The following is an 18964-nucleotide window of genomic DNA, read 5'->3' on the forward strand; positions in this document are numbered from 1 at the left end:
TTTAGGCCTCTGAACTTGCAACACTCACTTCTCAAATCAATCTATTAGAGGAAACTAAGAAGAAGAAAGAAGAGGAGGCCTCTGAGTGGCAGCGGAAGGTAAGGCTGTATTACAGTGAGCTATTAAAATATTGTAGGTACTTCCTTTTTTCCCTGCAGAAAGTTGAGATGCAGTTGCCATGTGAGCCAGTTGATGCCCAAATACAGTCCTTCCTGATTGTAAATGATGGGCACTAGCTGACCATGGCAGGTGTTGCAGCCTTGTCCAATCCCATCCTGTCCATATATAGGCTGTTGCTGGTGAGTAGTGTGGTTCTTATCCCTCCACTTTGAGTGAAGTGCATGGAAATTTGAAGGGTCCTGACCTGCTGTGTTCCTCCAGCTCCACACTGTTTTCTCAGATCTCTATACTGTGTTTCACTGTCATAGGGAAAACAATGTTAACCCTTTCAGTGCAGGTAACTTCCTTTCATCTTTTGAAGTAAATGGACTGTAACTGTATAACTGTTTACAACCTGGCATCAGTAATACTTTTCTGGGACTTTAGGAGTCTGGGTCAGCTCACGATAAAATGTTAACATAGTCTTTAAGTGAAAAGACCTTGCACTCTCTCCTCTTTGGTAAAATAGTCAATTTTTTTTCTTCACGCTAAGCCTGATGGATGGATGGGTTGGTTGGCTGTTAGAATTGGACAAACAACAGAACACATCTTGTGACTCCTTCACATTTTTTAAAACTTTTGTTTTAAAGCTATAATCCCACTTGAGGCAAAGGAGTATATTATAAAGATACATGTGCGTGCGGCCAGTCTCGAACCAGAACTTTCGTTTGGGTGAGACTTAGTATTGAGTGCAGCAGACTCAGTTTTTAAACATTAACTGAAGTGGGCGTACTGTGCACCTCTTAGAATAGGGGAGGAAAGTTGGCTGACTAGGATTTGTAATCTGAGTAAGTTGAAAGGGCTCTGCTGATTCTGGGTGCTTTACTTCCTATATGCACTCAGTCATGCTTGGTTTTTTGTAGCATACTGTGTGACATGAATTAGCATTTGTTTTACTTGGCATTTTAAATAAGTACTTATTAATAGCAGTTAACTCATGCTGGTGTCAGTCTCCAAGTGTTTAGTGTCAGTGTTATAGTCCTGCCTGAGCAGCTGCTTTTCACTCCAAAGCATAAAGCAGCAACATTGTCCAATAGACTTGGTTTGTTTTTGGGCTGTGGGAATGGCAGTGGAGTAGTAGGGAGCAGATTCTGTAAGCAAGTTTGATCTTCTGGTTTTGTAACTAATCCAATCCAGACTAACAATTACACTTTATAAATCACATGTTCAATTTCTTGAATCTGGCAGTTCCTCTTATCTGCAAAGATGGTTTTTAAAAGAAAACGATCTGGGGTCTCTCCATACAGCAATGGGTTTATCCTGAATCTTGAGGCCTGTATTGAAACAATATTCCCATTTGAGAAGAGTCTAGATATTGGCACTTTGTTTCTGCTTTATCTTTGTAATTGTAAAGCCAAAGCCACTCAATACCCAAACATGCAGTTTAAACTCAACAGTGTTAAAGCTTTTCTCCTTTTAGTCACATCTTTAGACTTTGGTTAACGTAGTCAAGTGAATGAACAGTTTTCATGCCATCAAAAAACTTCATTTGCATTAGTTAAATGTATATTTCAATTTGGGGAAGACCAAAGTTTGTTTCTAATGGAATGTTCTGAAGCAATAGTAATTACTGCTGTGTTTTTTTAAACAGGCTGCTTTAGCACAGCAAGATCTGGAAAAGACCAAAGAGGAACTTAAACAGGCCACAACAACCCCACCCATTCAAGTGACCATCCTGCAGGCTGAGAATGAGCATGCTGATGAGCATGATGAGAATAGTGCAGAGGCTAGTGCTGAACTCAGCTCTGAGGGGACTGTTCAAGATCGCAGTGAGGAAGAGAGGCTGACTGAAGCAGAGAAAAACCAACGTGTACAGAAGCAGCTACAAGTACGTACACTGGTCCAGCTTATGTACAGTTGGTTAAAACATTGAGCTCTATCATTTTAAACTTGAGTGGTAGCACAAGTGTTTTTTTGTTTTTCCCCTCTGTCCTATCTTCTGATACGAAGGTATTGCTTGTTAGAGATGAAATTTAGAGCACTTTCTCATTAGTACGGCATCAGAACACTGTCTGCTTTGGCCATGTGGAAAGAATGTTCTTGTGTTTGTCTTTAAAACTTCCCATTGACTGCAGTTTCTGGCACTGTCAATCTTTCAAGAACAGCAATCAGTTATTTTGCTGCACTGCTGCTTTGATCATGCTCTACAAAGTATTTCCTTTACGCATTAGACTTTGCATGTGCAGACTGTCAGTTTAGGTTGTGCATTATTTGTGCAGAAGGTTTTTTCTTTTCCTCTATATAATTGGTTGAAAGTTTCAAAACTCAAGTACTCTGAGAGCTGTGCCTTTTTCGATTCCTATTGCTTGAGGTCCCTCAATTAGATTACCCACTGTACCTTTTTTGTGGGCCATATTCACTAAATCATTGCCTCATTCCAGATGTCCTCTTTGGGGGAATTACAATTCAATTCCCAAAGCCAATATAATCTTAATGTATGGTATCCAAAGTTCACCACTTTTGGTTTTACCAATGCTATATAATGCTGGAAACATAGAACTCGCATTAGCACATGCTGCACTTTCTCAGGAAAGTGTGGTGTGGTTTTTTCTGATTGCAAGCCCTGATCCTTTAAATCTTTGTTCAATTGAACAATCACTCCCCTTCTCCATGTCTGGGGCAGTGGATGGAATCCAATTTATGGATTAGACATGTAAAAGAAAAATCTTAAATGTGCTCAGTCTTGTGCTTAAAGCTTCAGTATCCTAATTACAGGTTGGAAAAGGAGCTGAGTTAAGATTGAAAGTACATTATTTTTTCTTGCTTCTGGTTTGGAATCCTGGATCAGCACTCTTTGTTGATCTGGTCAGTAAGATGTCCAGCTCAAGATTACCCCCTAAAGGAAGGGAAATCTAGGATAGTATTTCTCAAAAAAACTAAAGTGCCATTGCCCAATTCTAATGTCAGGGCCAGTAATATTTTTAAATTGCTTTTCAAAAACATTATATATAATACTTTACACTACACTGTTCTTGAACAAATCCAAGTTTGCAAATATAATTGATTTTTCAGCAGATGGGTCATGTTTCTTTCACCACAAAACTCCTTCCTAGTGAAGTTGATCAGAAGTTTCCTGGAGTGTGTCAAATTTTGTACTTTGACCCAGCTAGAAATGTAACCTCCTGGAAACTGTGCTATCTGTAGCAACGTTCTTTTGACTGAATGCTTATGTTACTTTCACCCATAGGCATTAACATCTGAGCTGGCCCAGGCACGAGATGAGACCAAGAAAACACGGAATGACATGCTACATGCAGAGAACATGAAGGCAGGACGTGACAAGTACAAAACCCTGAGGCAGATTCGACAGGGCAATACCAAGCAGCGGATTGATGAATTTGAATCCATGTAAATCTCCATTTCCTGTGACCTGCAAAAGCCACTACATGGGAATGAATTTTGGTTTCATTAGGAGTTGCCGAGAAACCCTCTTTTTATTATATAGCTTGTTCAGATCAGCAAAGATGTATTGAATTGTTGTTTCAGTTCTTGTGTAGCATAAATGTAGTCTTTGGTTATGAAGTTCAGAATTAGTCTTTTATTACACCAACTCATTCCCTCAAAGCCTCCTGCTTTATTGACTACTGCTATTTTTTTTGGACCATTCATTATTTTTAAGTAATATTTGTGTTGGTTCATCTTGAGACCCGTCACTGTCCTGAATTCTATTTAATAAGAACTTTAAATGGGATAAAAGTGATTCCATTTGGTAGGATGTTGGCATCAATTCAAATAGCGTCCTCCCTAGGAAGGAAACATGGCTTCTGCTTTTGTCAAGTCATTACTACAAAACTTGTTAGCTCATCTTGAGTATGTGGATTGGGTTTTCACACATTGAGAACCTGTTTGGTAATCAAGAGACCTTTTTTAATCAGGTGTTTATTGCCAAGTAATGTTAAACAAACCTTGATTTTTGTCATGGCATAACTTTCAAACTCCTGTCTGCCTCTCTGAAACTCATTCTTGTGAAATAACTCTTATTTGAAATAATTGAAGATGGATAATGGTTGGGAGATCCCTGTGTGTTTGGTGTACTTTGCGTAGTCTTTTTTTGACTTGTGTACTGTTCACCTTGTCTGAAATTAGTGAGGCTGTTCCTCCCTAATTGAATTATATGTAGCTTGAAAAATTATATAACTTTGTTTTGACTGGAGCACATTGCACTAAAATTTTAAATTCAAGGAATTGCAAAGTTTGGCTTTGAAAGTGCACAATAAGTAGAGGTGATGGTGTTTAACAACAAGTCACCTGGGTTGTTGCAATTCTATTTTTCATGTGAAAAGTGTTAATTTTGGGAAAATGTGCAAATTTATAATAAACCTAGTTTTGCAGCTCTCTATGGGTCAACATTTCAACTTGAACTACTGCAGCTAAAACCCTATGGTTTGACATTTTAGGCTGGAGTACTTGGTGTTACTAATGCAGACTTTTTTGAGCTCTTGTTTCTAACTGAACCTTTGTTGCCAAGGGCTACCATTTAGTGCTGAGTCACTTCTTCCTAATAGAAATAAGTGCCAAAATTCTTTCAGTGTTACAGTGCCTATGTCATTTTATTTGCAACCAAGATTCCTCCCTGTGCAGCTGGTTGCTTTTTTTCTAAATAGTATAATGTATTTGATGTAGTTACTCTGGACTTTAACTATGCAAAGTAGGAAGAGCAGAATTATTTTGTGACCAAATTATTGGTTTGCAGATTATAATAGTCATGCATTGTGTGTATTTTTCAGAATGATTGATTATAAGAAATGTGCAGTATTATATTGAGATGAGACAAGACTAATCATTTTAGAGTCAAATGTGTTGATCTTTTTACAGTTTCTATTGCAATGACTTTGTAAAATGGGGAATTCTTGTCAATAGCAGGGCCCCTCAGTTTAAGAAAAGCTGCTTGATTTCATTCTCAGTGGTTTGAATATTTTCTATATATGAAATAATAGAAAGTTGGCCAGTGTAAATTTCTTCTGCACTAGTGAAATCTACTCCTTATTTAACAATTAACAAATGGGATCTCGGTAACAAACTATTTGCTGTTTTGAGGTTTGTACTCAATTTGGTCTTTGCAGCTCTAATAAATTTTCATTTCTGCATAAGTTTTTGGTTGATTGTTCCTTTGGAGTTTGTTTTGCTTTTTGCAAAAAAATGCATTTTAAACACTTCAAGAAGTGATTTTTCATGGTTGTTTTCTGTGCTAGGAAACAGTGTCAATATTTGACAATGTGGGCCTCTAACTTTTTTGTTTTGGATGTCCAAATGGAAAATTTTGATTTGGAAAGGCATGATGCTCTTGCTGGTCTACATATGTCATTGTATCAGTATAAAGTAAAGAAATTTAGACTTGGGTTCTCCTTGTAGCCTCCAGTACGAAAATCCATTTGCCACTTTACAATACAAGTTGATTCTGTTTAACACTTGCAATGAAGCTGGTAGTTTGGTAACGGCTATCAACATTTAAACATTCTATCGCTTCCTCCTAGCTACAACCTGAGGCTTCCTTGGAGCCAATACAATATCCTCATAATGCCATCCTTGGAGAGTTGGGCATCATTTAAGGAGGATCTAGCTCACCGAGATTTGTTGTCCTCCTCCACCCCCACTGAAACAACTGGAGGTATTGTGACTAGGAAGACCCCTTCACTCGAGCAGCAAGACCTCTTGTGACTCACATTTTGACCTTGACACATTCTTCAGTTCATTTTGCTTTCTGTAGTTGATAGTAACAGCTGGCAACTTTGTGTGGCAACTCCATCACTTCACTTCAGGCATTTTTCAGACAGGTTAATTGTAGATTTGAATTGCAGCACAGTGGCTGTGATGGATGATGGCCTAGGAGTTCTATGGGAGTTGTTGACTCCCCAAAGTCCTGGTTGTGACACGTGGCACCCACATTGGTTCCCTAGTACTCACTGTGAGCCATGAAGCTGTTCCCTTTCTTCAAATGTTACATGATAACAGAACCTTGTGTCACAATCGTGCATGATGCCACCTTCTGTTGTAATGTGACCCGACCTTTTTGGGAAGGTCTGACTAACTGAGTTGGGAAAGGAATTGTAGAATGACTTAATGGCCTCTAAGAGATTTGGCCTGCTGTGCATGACGACTTTCATTTTAGGACAGGCATCACTTTAGTGGGGTTTTCTTGCTGTCACGAATCTACAATTTCATCAGGATCTGCAATCAAAGATTCTTTCCACAGATTATCTGAAAGATGTGCAATGTCAAACAATTTTTACAAGTGAAAAATAATTTCTTTGTCCTGAAGGTTCTGAAATACTTCCAGGTGCTGCTCAGTGAGTAGCACTAGAATATTGTACTTGGTATCAAATCTAGGTTTGATAACATTGCAAAGTATAGTAATCATTTGAGTTTGTATAATAGCCAGGAACAGGAATCTTTGGTCGCTTTATTTCCCATTTACCAGTTTACTGGTTGGATAATGGCCACCTATTGAGGATCTAGTGGGTGCAAAACAGACTAATCCAGTTTAAATTACCTTATTTGAAAGTGGATTTTCTACTTTTACTTAGTCATGTCAACATACACAGGTCTTTTTACCCAATGTGTCTACACTGTGGTTCATTGAGTTGCCCTGCCTCCTTCATTCAACCTTTTTTATTAACATGTCTTCTATTTTATTTCCTTTCTGTGCTTATCTAACTTTCCCATAAATATGACTGCTATTTGTCTGTCTTTTTTTAAAGAAACGTTTCTACTGAATTCTTCAAGTTTTGGGAACCCTCCTGTAGAAATATCTTGGTGTATTCTACCCAACCCATCTATTTGCAAAGATTTCATTTCAAGTCACCTTCAGTCAATTCTTGAAAAGACCCTGAGTTCGTTGTATCTTCTCCAGCGCATGCTCATGTGCTCACGCTCTCAGCCTTAGTGTGAGGTTACTGTGGGATGCAACCTGCTTTTTTTAAAATAAAATGACCTTTTGAATGTAAAACATCCTCTCTCCAAATCAGGAATGAAATGTACAATTCTGCCTAAGTGCATTTGTACACTTTTTTAAAAAAAGAAAAGGACTATTACTGAAAAAAATCTTTAAGGCCTTAAAGACGAAGCAGAGGACAACGCTATTCAAGGTTTTTGCTACAGTTAGGGAGGAGAAGGGCGAGAAGTAAAATTGCAGTTTTTGCCTTCAGGTACTGAAAGTATAGGGGGCAAAAATGTACTTCAGCGTCACACTTTAGATATAAAATTTTGAAAAGCTAAATTCTTTTTACTTGAAGGCCTTCTCCTCAAATACAATTTTTTCTATCAGGTGTTTTTGTTTATTAATTGAATGAGAAACATGGATCTTATGATTTATAAATGGAAATCAGTGGTTGCTGGCAGTGTATGGATGTATTCTACTGATGAACCGCATATTTCCTCATTCACTCCTGATTTTAATTGGACTTTTGGAAGTTTGACAGATGAGTGGCCTGAACACTTGTGCTCACCTGGGTATGGAGATGAATGGACCGACACACAATTCAATACTCATGATTTCTTAGAGCTATGGACTACATTTTATACAGTCTGAAGTATTGTTGCTCATACACTAACTGCTGAACTCATTTTGAAGAATAAACAAAATCTTGTGGCATTCAGTTATTAGATGTTTTGCCACATGTACTTTAAACAGTAGTATTTTGTCTCTGCTTTTCCTCTTCCTTCAGAAGGCAGATTTATACAGCCAGCCAGTTTTTATTGCCAAAATGCCTCCTGTTCAGGAAGAACAGGAATCTTCACGTGTGTGATGGCACCAAGTATCTGAAAGAAATGTGTGCAAAACTGAATGTTGAGATGGAAGCGTTTAGTAGTAGCAACTGCACCCCCACTGCCGAAATCTCCTCCAGCCACACTTAATACACAAGCACCTGATCGAGCCAGCTCACGGGGGGAGTCTAAACATGCTGCACTGCACTTGTAAGCACTTGTGACAAGTGTAAGTACAGAAGACTTGTTTCATTTATCAGATTTTAAAGCAAAATTTAATGCTGCTTGATTTCTTGGGTGGGGGGGGGCAGCACGTGGGCAGGGGGAGCAAAACACTAATTTTGAACTGAGCACTTGGGAGCTTTTAAATTGCAGAACCTAAGCTATGTGCTATTTGTTTTACTTGATAAGGTTATAATACTAATCTTTTCCACATCGGTATCAAACAAGTTTTTCAACATCAAAACCTGCTCCAACTTTTCAAATACTAGCTGACTTCCATCCTGAACTTTTCCTTTTGCAGCTGCAGCAGTTGAAGCTAAGACCACCTTCCGGAGAGACTTCCAGAATACTTTAACTGTACTTTTGGCAATTTCCAGCAACTTGGTTTGCAGTGCAACAAACCAAACAACCCTTAACATGGTGCAAAATTATTTAACTGAGTTATAACTGGTTTGGTGCATTTATAGAACAATATTGTACATTTTGTTTTTGAAATAAACCTGTGATCATGAGTACTGTTAGAAAAGGTTAGTTTCCTGCCCTGTAGAAAGCAGGGTCGTGTTCTAGTCCCAATAATAATCAACACCACTTGCAACTCAATAAAACTCTGCATCCTTAGAGACTAAGTCTATGTCCAGTCTTGGGCTGATGAATGCAAGAAAGATTTGTGCTGAGTAATGTAAATTGCCTTTTTGATGTTTAATGGCATTACCATGGCAGAATCCTGCCACTTTCAACATCCTGGGAATCACATTAACCAGCAACTGATCTGGACCAGATGTAGAAATACTGTCTCTCTAAGAGCAAGTCAGCTGGGAATTCAATGGTAAATTTGCCTTCCATCTCCTGTGCCTGTCCACTGTTTACAAGGTACAAGTTTGGTGGAATATTCCAAAGCTCTTGAAGTTGGACACCAACATCCATGATACAGCAGCCCACTTGATTGGCACTCCATTTACTACCACCACTGGCCTTCGCTCCCTTCGTGCACAGTGGCAATAGTGCTGCATGTAGCCACCAGTATGCCTTTTGAATACATCTTGACTGTTGCAGGTGGTGTTCACAAGCATCTTCTGCCCTTGTCCTTGCAAGTAGCAAGTTCTCCCCTAAGTCACAGCCAACCTGACTTGAAACTATATCAGCATTCCTTCAGTCACTTAGGTGATCCTAGTACACTCACCACTACACATGGCCTAGTTGGTGATGGTCACATTCTCCAATTGAATAATGGGAAAAGATGCCATTAACTATTATACACTCTAGCACCCAATTGTGTTCCTCAGAATAACAGTAGAAGTTTCCTGGTCCAGGGCTCCAGTGTTGGTATCTGAGAATAAACTAGCATTGAGTGTCTTCTCAATTCTCAGTTTTACATGGTGTTCAATTTTCTTCCTATGCTTCAACTGAGAACTTTTGTGCAAAAAATGCTATGTATGTAACACTCTTTTTAATTCTTGCTGTGGCATATAGATTTGCAAGACCAGCATTTGTCACTGAGTGACATGCTAGGTTAATTTTGAGTGCAGTTGTGTCCACCACATTATTATGGATCATATGAAGACAAGACCAGCTCAAATTGAGACTTTTGCCCAAAGGATATTAACTAACTAGATGAGGCTTTATGACAATTTTGTACTTCCACGGTTATGGTTACTGAGACTAGCATATCTTTCAGATTTTATAATTAAATTTGTATTCCATGTGGGATTTTAACTCCTCTTCCTCAGTACAATTCAAATGCTGAAATGAATGTTCAAAGTATTATTTAAAATCTTTAAATCTAGAAGTTTATAATTACTAGCTCCACTTTGTCCAGCACAGCAAAAAAGAGACAGTTTGTTTGAAGTGGGATGAATGCAAAATTTAAGGTCTGCCAAACAATTACTTTGCTTGCATGGGCAAATGGGTTGGAATAGTGTTGATTTTAATTCAGATGTTAGTGAGAAATTTCCTAAACTAATGATTGGGATACAGTATATCTCAAATTGAGACACCACAAGTGTAGCACATTTTTTTAGAAGATACAGGTTACTTTTGACTAAAAGTTCCCAAAGTGTTCACCCAGTGGTTCTGGTGTAGATTAATTGATTAAAGGCTAATGGAGAGATAGACTTGCAGCCGTAAGGATGGCACTGATCAGTCTGTAGAGTAACCCAGACACACGATCAAAAGACTGGCTCCTTGCTGACACCTATTGAGTGTAATTGCTGAAATTAGTCAGCAACTCCAAAATTGTCTTAATCTACTGCAATGACAGCAGAAAGACGAGGTGGACCTCAGTCAGTCTTTTAAAATGTAAGTTCCTGCTTTTTTATTTTTCAGTTTAATATGCTCAAACATACACTCGATTTAAGGAATATTTGACAACAAAGATAATGGGAACTGCAGATGCTGGAGATTCCAAGATAATAAAATGTGAGGCTGGATGAACACAGCAGGCCAAGCAGCATCTCAGGAGCACAAAAGCTGACGTTTCGGGCCTAGACCCCTCATCAGAGAGGGGGATGGGGGGAGGGAACTGGAATAAATAGGGAGAGAGGGGGAGGCGGACCGAAGATGGAGAGTAAAGAAGATAGGTGGAGAGGGTGTAGGTGGGGAGGTAGGGAGGGGATAGGTCAGTCCAGGGAAGACGGACAGGTCAAGGAGGTGGGATGAGGTTAGTAGGTAGCTGGGGGTGCGGCTTGGGGTGGGAGGAAGGGATGGGTGAGAGGAAGAACCGGTTAGGGAGGCAGAGACAGGTTGGACTGGTTTTGGGATGCAGTGGGTGGGGGGGAAGAGCTGGGCTGGTTGTGTGGTGCAGTGGGGGGAGGGGATGAACTGGGCTGTTCAGCCCAGTTCATCCCCTCCCCCCACTGCACCACACAACCAGCCCAGCTCTTCCCCCCCACCCACTGCATCCCAAAACCAGTCCAACCTGTCTCTGCCTCCCTAACCGGTTCTTCCTCTCACCCATCCCTTCCTCCCACCCCAAGCCGCACCCCCAGCTACCTACTAACCTCATCCCACCTCCTTGACCTGTCCGTCTTCCCTGGACTGACCTATCCCCTCCCTACCTCCCCACCTACACCCTCTCCACCTATCTTCTTTACTCTCCATCTTCGGTCCGCCTCCCCCTCTCTCCCTATTTATTCCAGTTCCCTCCCCCCATCCCCCTCTCTGATGAGGGGTCTAGGCCCGAAACGTCAGCTTTTGTGCTCCTGAGATGCTGCTTGGCCTGCTGTGTTCATCCAGCCTCACATTTTATTATCTTTGACAACAAAGGTTGCTTATTGCCATCATCTGGTAGGAAGAGTAATTCCAGGTAATTGTTTGCACATTATTTAAGTGAATGTTACTGCTTCCAAACACTTGCTAGTTGCAGAATGGTAAACATATTGCATAAAATTTAATTTCCTTGTGCCCTGTTTAAAATTTTGATCTGCTTACTTTAAACATTAGGATTTATGATCAATTTGTTCTAGAATTTTTTTTAAAAAACCATAGTTGTTTGACCTTGGTGACTGTTAGTAAAATCCATCAGATTTAGAGACTGAACAAACTAAGTTACATTGAAGACATGGATTCCAATCTCTGGTGTCATGTCATGGCCTGTCTGTGATTGCCTTCAGCTGGAGGACAGTTCTATGGATTAGGAAGATCAACTACCTGTTACTGTCTCCTGTGCCTGGAAGTGTATTATCTACCAAATTGAAAGCCAGTAGCTGGTCTATGATCGGGGGTGCTGCTGCCTAATTTGAGGGCTGTAATCAAATCAACTGGTCAGCAAAACTAGAAAGACCCTTTTTTTGTATTTATAAGGTGCCTTTTATAACTACAGATTTCAATGCTTTATGTCAATTCAATACATTTTAAAGTGCAGTTGCTATACTATAAGAAATAATGGCCATCAATATGTGCACAGCAAGCTTCCAAAAGCAGCAACATGACAGTCAGAATGTTTCTGTAAATCTGGTTGAAGGATCAATATTGCCTAGAATATTGGGATCATTTCTCTGATCATCTGAGGTAATAGTTATCTTTCTAATGTCACCTGAAATGCTGGATGGATGATTCTGGTTTAATGCCTCAGCCAAAAGACAGTACCTGCAGTGAGAGGATGTTTATCCAATAGTGAAGACTGATCTCAGGATGAGCAAATGTTTTCTCCATTATAATGTTTAAGCAATAACTAGAAATATGCTTGTACATACCTAGACAATCATCTTATTTACTGAGATGTGAGAAGATGTGCAGATCCCTAAATATGTTGCTGCCTTTTTTTTGGGCTTCTGAGGCATTTTATGTAATGTGGCAATGCTTTTTGTTTGGTCCACTGCTTTTTGTCATTTTTATATAAATAACTTGGATGTGAACAAAGGAGGTATGGTTTAGTAAGTTTGCAGATGACACTAAAATCGTGTAGTGGGCAGTGAGGAAGGGTGCCTCCAGGGTACAACAGGACCTGATCAGATGGGCTGGAGTGGCAGATGGCATTTAATTTAAATAAATGTGAGGTGTTGCATTTTGGAAAGGCAAATCATGGCAGGATCTAGACACTTAATAGGATCCTGGAGAGTGTTGTTGAACAAAGGCCTTGGAGCACAGGTTTGCAGTTCCTTGAAAGTGGAGTTGCAGGTAGACAGGATAGTGAAGAAGGCATTTGATAAGCTTGTGTTGGGTATAGGAGTTGGGAGGTCATGTTGTGGCTGTACAGAACATTGTGTAGGCCACTCTTAGTGCATTTTAATTCTAGTCTCCCTGTTACAGGAAGGATGTTGAGACTTGAAAGGTTTCTGAAAAGGTTTATAAGGATGTTGTCAGGGTTGGAGGGCTTGACTTGTATGGGGAGAGGTTGAATAGACTGAGGCTATTTTCCCTGGAATGTCAGAGGTGGAGGAGTGACCTTTTAGAGGCGCTTAAAATCATGAGGGGCATGGAGAGCCAAGTTCTCTTCCCAAGGGTAGGGAGTCCAAAACTCCGGGCATAGGTGAAAATAAGATGGAGAAAGATTTGAGACCCAAGGAGCACCTTTCTCAGTGATGGTCTGAGCTGCCAGGAGAAGGGCTGGAGGCTGGAGGCTGGTACTATTACAACATTTAAAAGGCACCTGGATTCCTATATGAATAGGAAGGGTTTAGAGGGATATGGGCCAAATGCTGACAAATGGGACTAGGTTTATTTAGGATATCTGGTTGGCATGGAAGGTTAGACTGAAGGATCTGTTTCCATGTTTTAAAGCTCTAACTCTGACTATCTCCTCTAATACAAGAAACCAGGCATGGCTAGTGTTGATGAATCCAATAATTAATAACTTATTGTATTCAAATATTACATTCACTGCACAAATGTGGGGATTCTGAAGTGTCTGGGCTGATAATAAGCCTGTAGTTTACAAAAGAGTATCAGGCTTCTCGTAGCTTGTCATGCTTGGTAAGTTGTGCAGAGGCCTTCAGGCCATATGCAATGATAGTGAAATCATCAGCATGTCTTTTTAAAGATGCATTGACAGTGAAAATGCAGGATGCTTTTAATCTTTCCTATGTAATGACCACAAGGATAGCAAGCCAAACCAAATCACCCTTGCTATCATTGGATTTGCAAAACTGAAGTTAAAACATTCAATACCATTAAAATTGCCCAATTCTTCCTCTTAACCAAACTTTAAGAATAACAGAGATAATGGGAACTGCAGATGCTGGAGAATCCAAGATAACAAAGTGTGAAGCTGGATGAACACAGCAGGCCAAGCAGCATCAGAGGAGCAGGAAGGCTGATGTTTCGGGCCTAGACCTTTCATCAGAAATGGCTTAGACCTTCTGAAGAGGGGTCTGGGCCCAAAACGTCAGCATTCCTTCTCTGCTGCTTGGCCGACTGTGTTCATCCAGGTCTACACCTTGTTATCTCAGGTTATGTTGCAGCTGGATAATGAGCATAAATCGCTCTGAGAATAGCGAGAACTGCAGATGCTGGAGTCGGACGATACGTCGTGGATCGGGAGGAACACAGCAGGCCAGGCAACATCAGAAGAGCAGGAAAGTTGATGTTTTGGATTGAGACCCTTCAGAATGAAGTCCCGATTGAAATGTCAACTTTCCTGCTCCTCCTGCCTGACGTCCTGTGTTCCTCCAGCTCTACACTATATTGTCTCTGGATAATGCATGTAGTTTTGATCTCCTTTAGTTGAGAAAGGATATCCTGTCACTGGAGGAGGTGGGGAAGAGATTCACTATTTTGGTTCTGGAGTTGAGGATTGGTTTCTGAGGAGAATTTGGGTAGTCTGAGATTGCACTCATTGGAATTTAGAACGGTGGGGAGGGGTAGGAATCCTACAGAAACACACAAAATTATGAAGCAAATAGACAAGACAGAAGCAGGAAGGTTGTTTCCGTTGGCCAGTGAAACTGGGGGGCGTAGCCACAAAACAAAGGGGAGCAGATTTAGGATTGAGTTGAGGATGAACTTCACCCAAAGGGCTCCGAATCTATGCAATTCTGTGCCCAGTGAAGCAGTTGAGGCTACCTTGTTGAATGTTTTTGTTTTTGAGGCAAAGAGATTTTTGAACAGTAAAGGAACTAAGGGTTATGGTGAGTGGGTGGGTAAGTGGAGCTGATACATGAAAAGATCAGCCATGGTCTTGTTAAATGGTGAAACGGAGTCAACGGGCCAGCTGGCCTACTCCTATTTCTAATGTTCCTATACGCTAAAGCAATCAAATATTCAAGGGCATTTGGCATGTCACAAGGATGGGAAGAAAGGGAAAGGCATGGTAGTTTTCTCTTCTCTTTTAGAATAAAAGATGGTATTAATAGAAGTATGTTAAAAGGAAAAAAATGGCTCAAGTAAATATTGACCTCCTTTAGATGATGAGACCAAGGTATGGGTATGCTAAAAATGAAATGTCTCTTGTTTCTGTCTTCACAATAGCAGACACTGAAACATCCTAAGTATAAATCAAAGGGCAAGGAGGTAGAATTCAGAAGTGTTACTAGAGACAAAGGGATTCGGAGCATCTAATGGAACTAAAAGCCTAGGCACAGTAGCCTGTATTGTAGGGGTTTAATAGTAGGAGTGGCAATGATAATCGATGCATTGCTTGTAATCCTCAAATTTCTGGGATTTTTGCACAGATTGCAGTGGATTAGAAAATCACAAATGTTCACACCATTATTCAGGAAAGAAGGGAGCCAGAAACAGGAAACTATTAAGCTACAAAACCAGAAGTTTTTGGAGAATAAACAAGTCAAAAGTGTTACTTGAGACAAAGGGATTAGGAGCATTTAATGGAACTAAAAGCCCATACCCAGCAGCCTGCAGGTCTGGCAGCATCTGTGGTGGACGAAGCAAAGTAAATGTTTCAAGTCTAGTATCTTTGCCCCCCCCACCCCTCCAGAACTGATAGCAGCTAGGAAAAGTTGGTATTTATGGTGATCACAGGTCAGAAAGGGTGATGGTGGACGAGTGAGTGAGTAGGTGGAGATCGAGCTGAGAGAAAAAAGAGTAAATTTCACTTTCCCCACCCCAAAAGCCCTACATTGCCATAAATACTACTTTCTCTAGCTGCTATCAGTTCTGAAGAAGGGTCACTGGACTCCAAGCACTAACAATTTTTCTCTCTACAGCTGCTGCCAGATCTGAGTTTCTCCAGCAATTTTCTGTTTCATATCACCAGCATCTGCGATTCTTTTTACTAAATTATCAATCTACTTCATCTGACATCAGCCATTTAAAAACTGCTTAAAATTTTTTCAAGGAGTTAGTAGTAAGATATTCAGAAAAACATAATAGAATCAGGTGCCATCAACATGGTCTTATGGGAAATCATTTGACAAATTTAATACAATTCTAAATGCATATTTTGTATTTTTAAAAAGGCATTCAGTAAGAAGCTGCAAGTTATGCACAAGATTGAGGTGATGGAGGCTTGGGTTTGTTTGCTGAATATATTAAAGGGTGAGTTAAACAATTTTTTTTGAAGCAAGAGTTCTGAAGAGTATGTGAGAAAGTGGAGTTAGTCACGATCAGATCAACCAGCATCTACATGGTTAACAGAACAGGCTTGAGGGACTGGATGGTCAGTCTTATTTCTCATGTTCTTCTACCTTCTGAGTTCTGATGTCTGTTGCTTGTGTTGAATTAGCTGGTGTGGCAGCATAGAAAGTAAAGCTGTCTGTAGAGCTTTCATTTAGGAAATGATGTCAACTGGGATCCAAGCCACTAAAGCTGTGGCCAGTAGGAGAAGCCCAATCGAGGGCAGCACAATTTAGCTATGATCAGTATTCGTGTAGGCCGCTGAAGCTGCTACCTAGCCTAAACAGTGATGAGCAAGTAAGAGAGACCCAGTCGAGAGCGTTCTAATCACAAAATCTGCACAAGTTGTTCCTGCAGTGGACTGAATGTTCTGTCAGACGTTTCCTCCAATTTTTACACGATTATTTTTATACAACGTAAACATCTTTAAAATCGAAAAAGTGTTGCTTTAATCCCCTTTTAAGTTGGCTACTCAACAGGAAATGGTACAATGTGAGCTTTCTGCAAGACAAAAGCAAAATGGCAACTTCATAGAAGCAGTTCCCTAGAGACGTTAAATTCAATGTATTTCTCTACGCAAACATCCTGGGCACCCAAAACAACTTTTGGAAAATCTTAAGATCAACCCCCTCAGGCTTTCAATGCGATGGAGCAGCCGTTGACAAACCGGCGTCCACACCCACCCAGAGGAGTGTTTCCCACCACCGCCCCCTCCCAAAAAAAAACTTTTCTCAGAGTCCACAAATAATAATAGTGCAAAGGTTATTAGTAAGCTTGGTGTGAATCGGAGGGTAGGAATGGAGTGTGAGTACTGTTTCCCTCATCCAGTTTGAGAACAAATTCCTTTTGCAGGTTTTTTTGCCTGTGATTTTTCTGTTAGTGTTCCTGCAGTGCAATTTATTAGGCATGCGAGGAATTTTTTAAAAAGCTGAGTATTTATTGACTGCTTTAACTTTTAATTCAAATAATTCTAGAAAATGCTGACAGTTTGTTTTCGATGTCTCATTCATCGTCTTTGTTTTGGGCGTAAAATCTATTAAACCATGATTTAAAAAAAAACCCGTGTTTTTGCAAACACTAAAATAGAGAATCTGAATTAATTTCCAAAGATTCCATCTGTTACAGACGTCGTCTGGAATACCGCTTTCCATTGTGGACATTATATCTCCGGAAATAGCACGTTGGTTTAGACGATTGGGATGCCAGCGTGGTCAAAGGGATAAATCATCAGGCTCGCTGGCATTGGCCACTGATTCTTGATGTAGGCTGGGAAAATGTAGCCCATAAGATTTTCCAAGAGTCCTCAATATAAGCGAGTGCAACCTAAAGGTGCATTTAGTGTGAGCCGGAGGGCGGAAGCACAGTGAGCTGTCTGCTGCCTCCTAGCGGAGAAAACACGTTCGGGAAGCGCTGAGAGCAGCGCAAAGGTCGGTAGATTGAGCCCGGAAGTCGATAACAAGCGGGCTTATCCTTGAGCTAGGGAATATGTATTTAAACACTTAAATGCTACGTACTGTCAATGAGAGGCAGGCATGCCCGTCTCGATTAAATCTATGATTAGATACCAGTATTCTTCAAAGCCTTGTAAATACAATCTGCCGCATTTTTATATTATGAGTACTATAATTAGGGATCTGTGACTAGTAATACATTTTAAAAGGAGTCCTGCAATCATGAAAGGGTTTAAAGCCACTTGGATAAGCGAGCAAAGAAAATCTGGTTTACCAGATAAAGAAACCACTGAAGCAATGATGCAGGAGAATAAGGTCATCACAAAGTAAACAGAATGAAGGTCTCATTTCTATACTTACATAAAATTTGTACAGACCCCTAGTTATGCCATATGAAGGGTACTGTGTAGCTTTGGTCTCCACAGTATGAAACAAAACTGAAACACTTCGCAACTTTAATCCTCTGTGAATGTAACAAGGTTTGGAATGGATACTCTGATGTCTCACAGCCCAACTGGACTGATGTGATCAGAGATAATGGGAACTGCAAATGCTGGAGAATCCGAGATAACAAAAGTGTGGAGCTGGATGAACACAGCAGGCCAAGCAGCATCTAAGGAGCACAAAAGCTGACATTTTGGGCCTTAACCCGAAGGGTCTTGGACTGATGTGACACAGGATCCCAAATTTGGTCCATGCTGGTTTTGTGTTTCTGTTTGCTTATTACTCATCAAAGATCCAAAGTCAGCCTGCAAGACGGACCCTGAGATGGTGTTCCTCAAAAGGACAGGCACCCAAATTTCAGGCAAGGTTTCTCGAAGTTCCAAGCTATGTGAGGCAGCAGTGCTACCACCGAGCCACTGTACCTTGCATGCAATCATCAATATGAATAGTTAACCTGGGACAATGACACCACCCACTGATCAGGATGGTTGTCTTTTGGATCGTTTGGTGTCTTGCTTTATCATGATCTGTAACCAACACACGACACTTAAGGCTATCGGGAAGGATGACTAGCCTCACCTCTCTCTTCTTGACGTGAACCAGCTGATAGGGGATACCACACTCCTCCCTAGTCCTTTTCCAGCATCTCAATGATTTCTGTGACTGTTGAGGCTCCCTTATCAGTTGGATGTTGGGGATTGGCCATGCTGGGCCTTCCAATAATGGTGCTGTCGACTGGAGCCTACGTTCAAACTATCTGAAGACCTCTTTTGCGATAGATGGGGTGAAGGTGAAACTATACTTGGTTCTCCCTCTCTGGACATGGTTAGGATCCCACTCATAAATGCCACGAGTGGGAAATTATACAACCACTGACTGCCACCCCACTTCCATTCCCATCTCCATCAGCCCAGTGAAATCTTGCTTCCCCCCCCCCACCCCGTTCCAGTGATGCATTCCAAGGAAGATGTGGTGTG

General features: G+C 40.6%; 1 protein-coding gene across 2 annotated transcripts in view; it reads left to right on the forward strand.

Annotated features, from left to right (window-relative positions):
* The window catches only part of msna (moesin a), an 87854-nt gene extending 82605 nt beyond the window's left edge, over positions 1-5249 (forward strand). For both annotated transcript variants that reach the window (XM_048544373.2, XM_048544375.2), the window contains exons 11-13: positions 6-98; positions 1751-1987; positions 3347-5249. In XM_048544373.2, coding sequence (XP_048400330.2) covers positions 6-98; positions 1751-1987; positions 3347-3511 — 495 coding nt within the window. In that variant the 3' untranslated portion in view covers positions 3512-5249. The remainder of the gene's footprint in view (positions 1-5; positions 99-1750; positions 1988-3346) is intronic.
* Positions 5250-18964: the final 13715 nt, after the last annotated feature.

The sequence above is a fragment of the Stegostoma tigrinum genome, chromosome 15, assembly GCF_030684315.1.
Source record: "Stegostoma tigrinum isolate sSteTig4 chromosome 15, sSteTig4.hap1, whole genome shotgun sequence".
Classification (NCBI taxonomy): domain Eukaryota; kingdom Metazoa; phylum Chordata; class Chondrichthyes; order Orectolobiformes; family Stegostomatidae; genus Stegostoma; species Stegostoma tigrinum.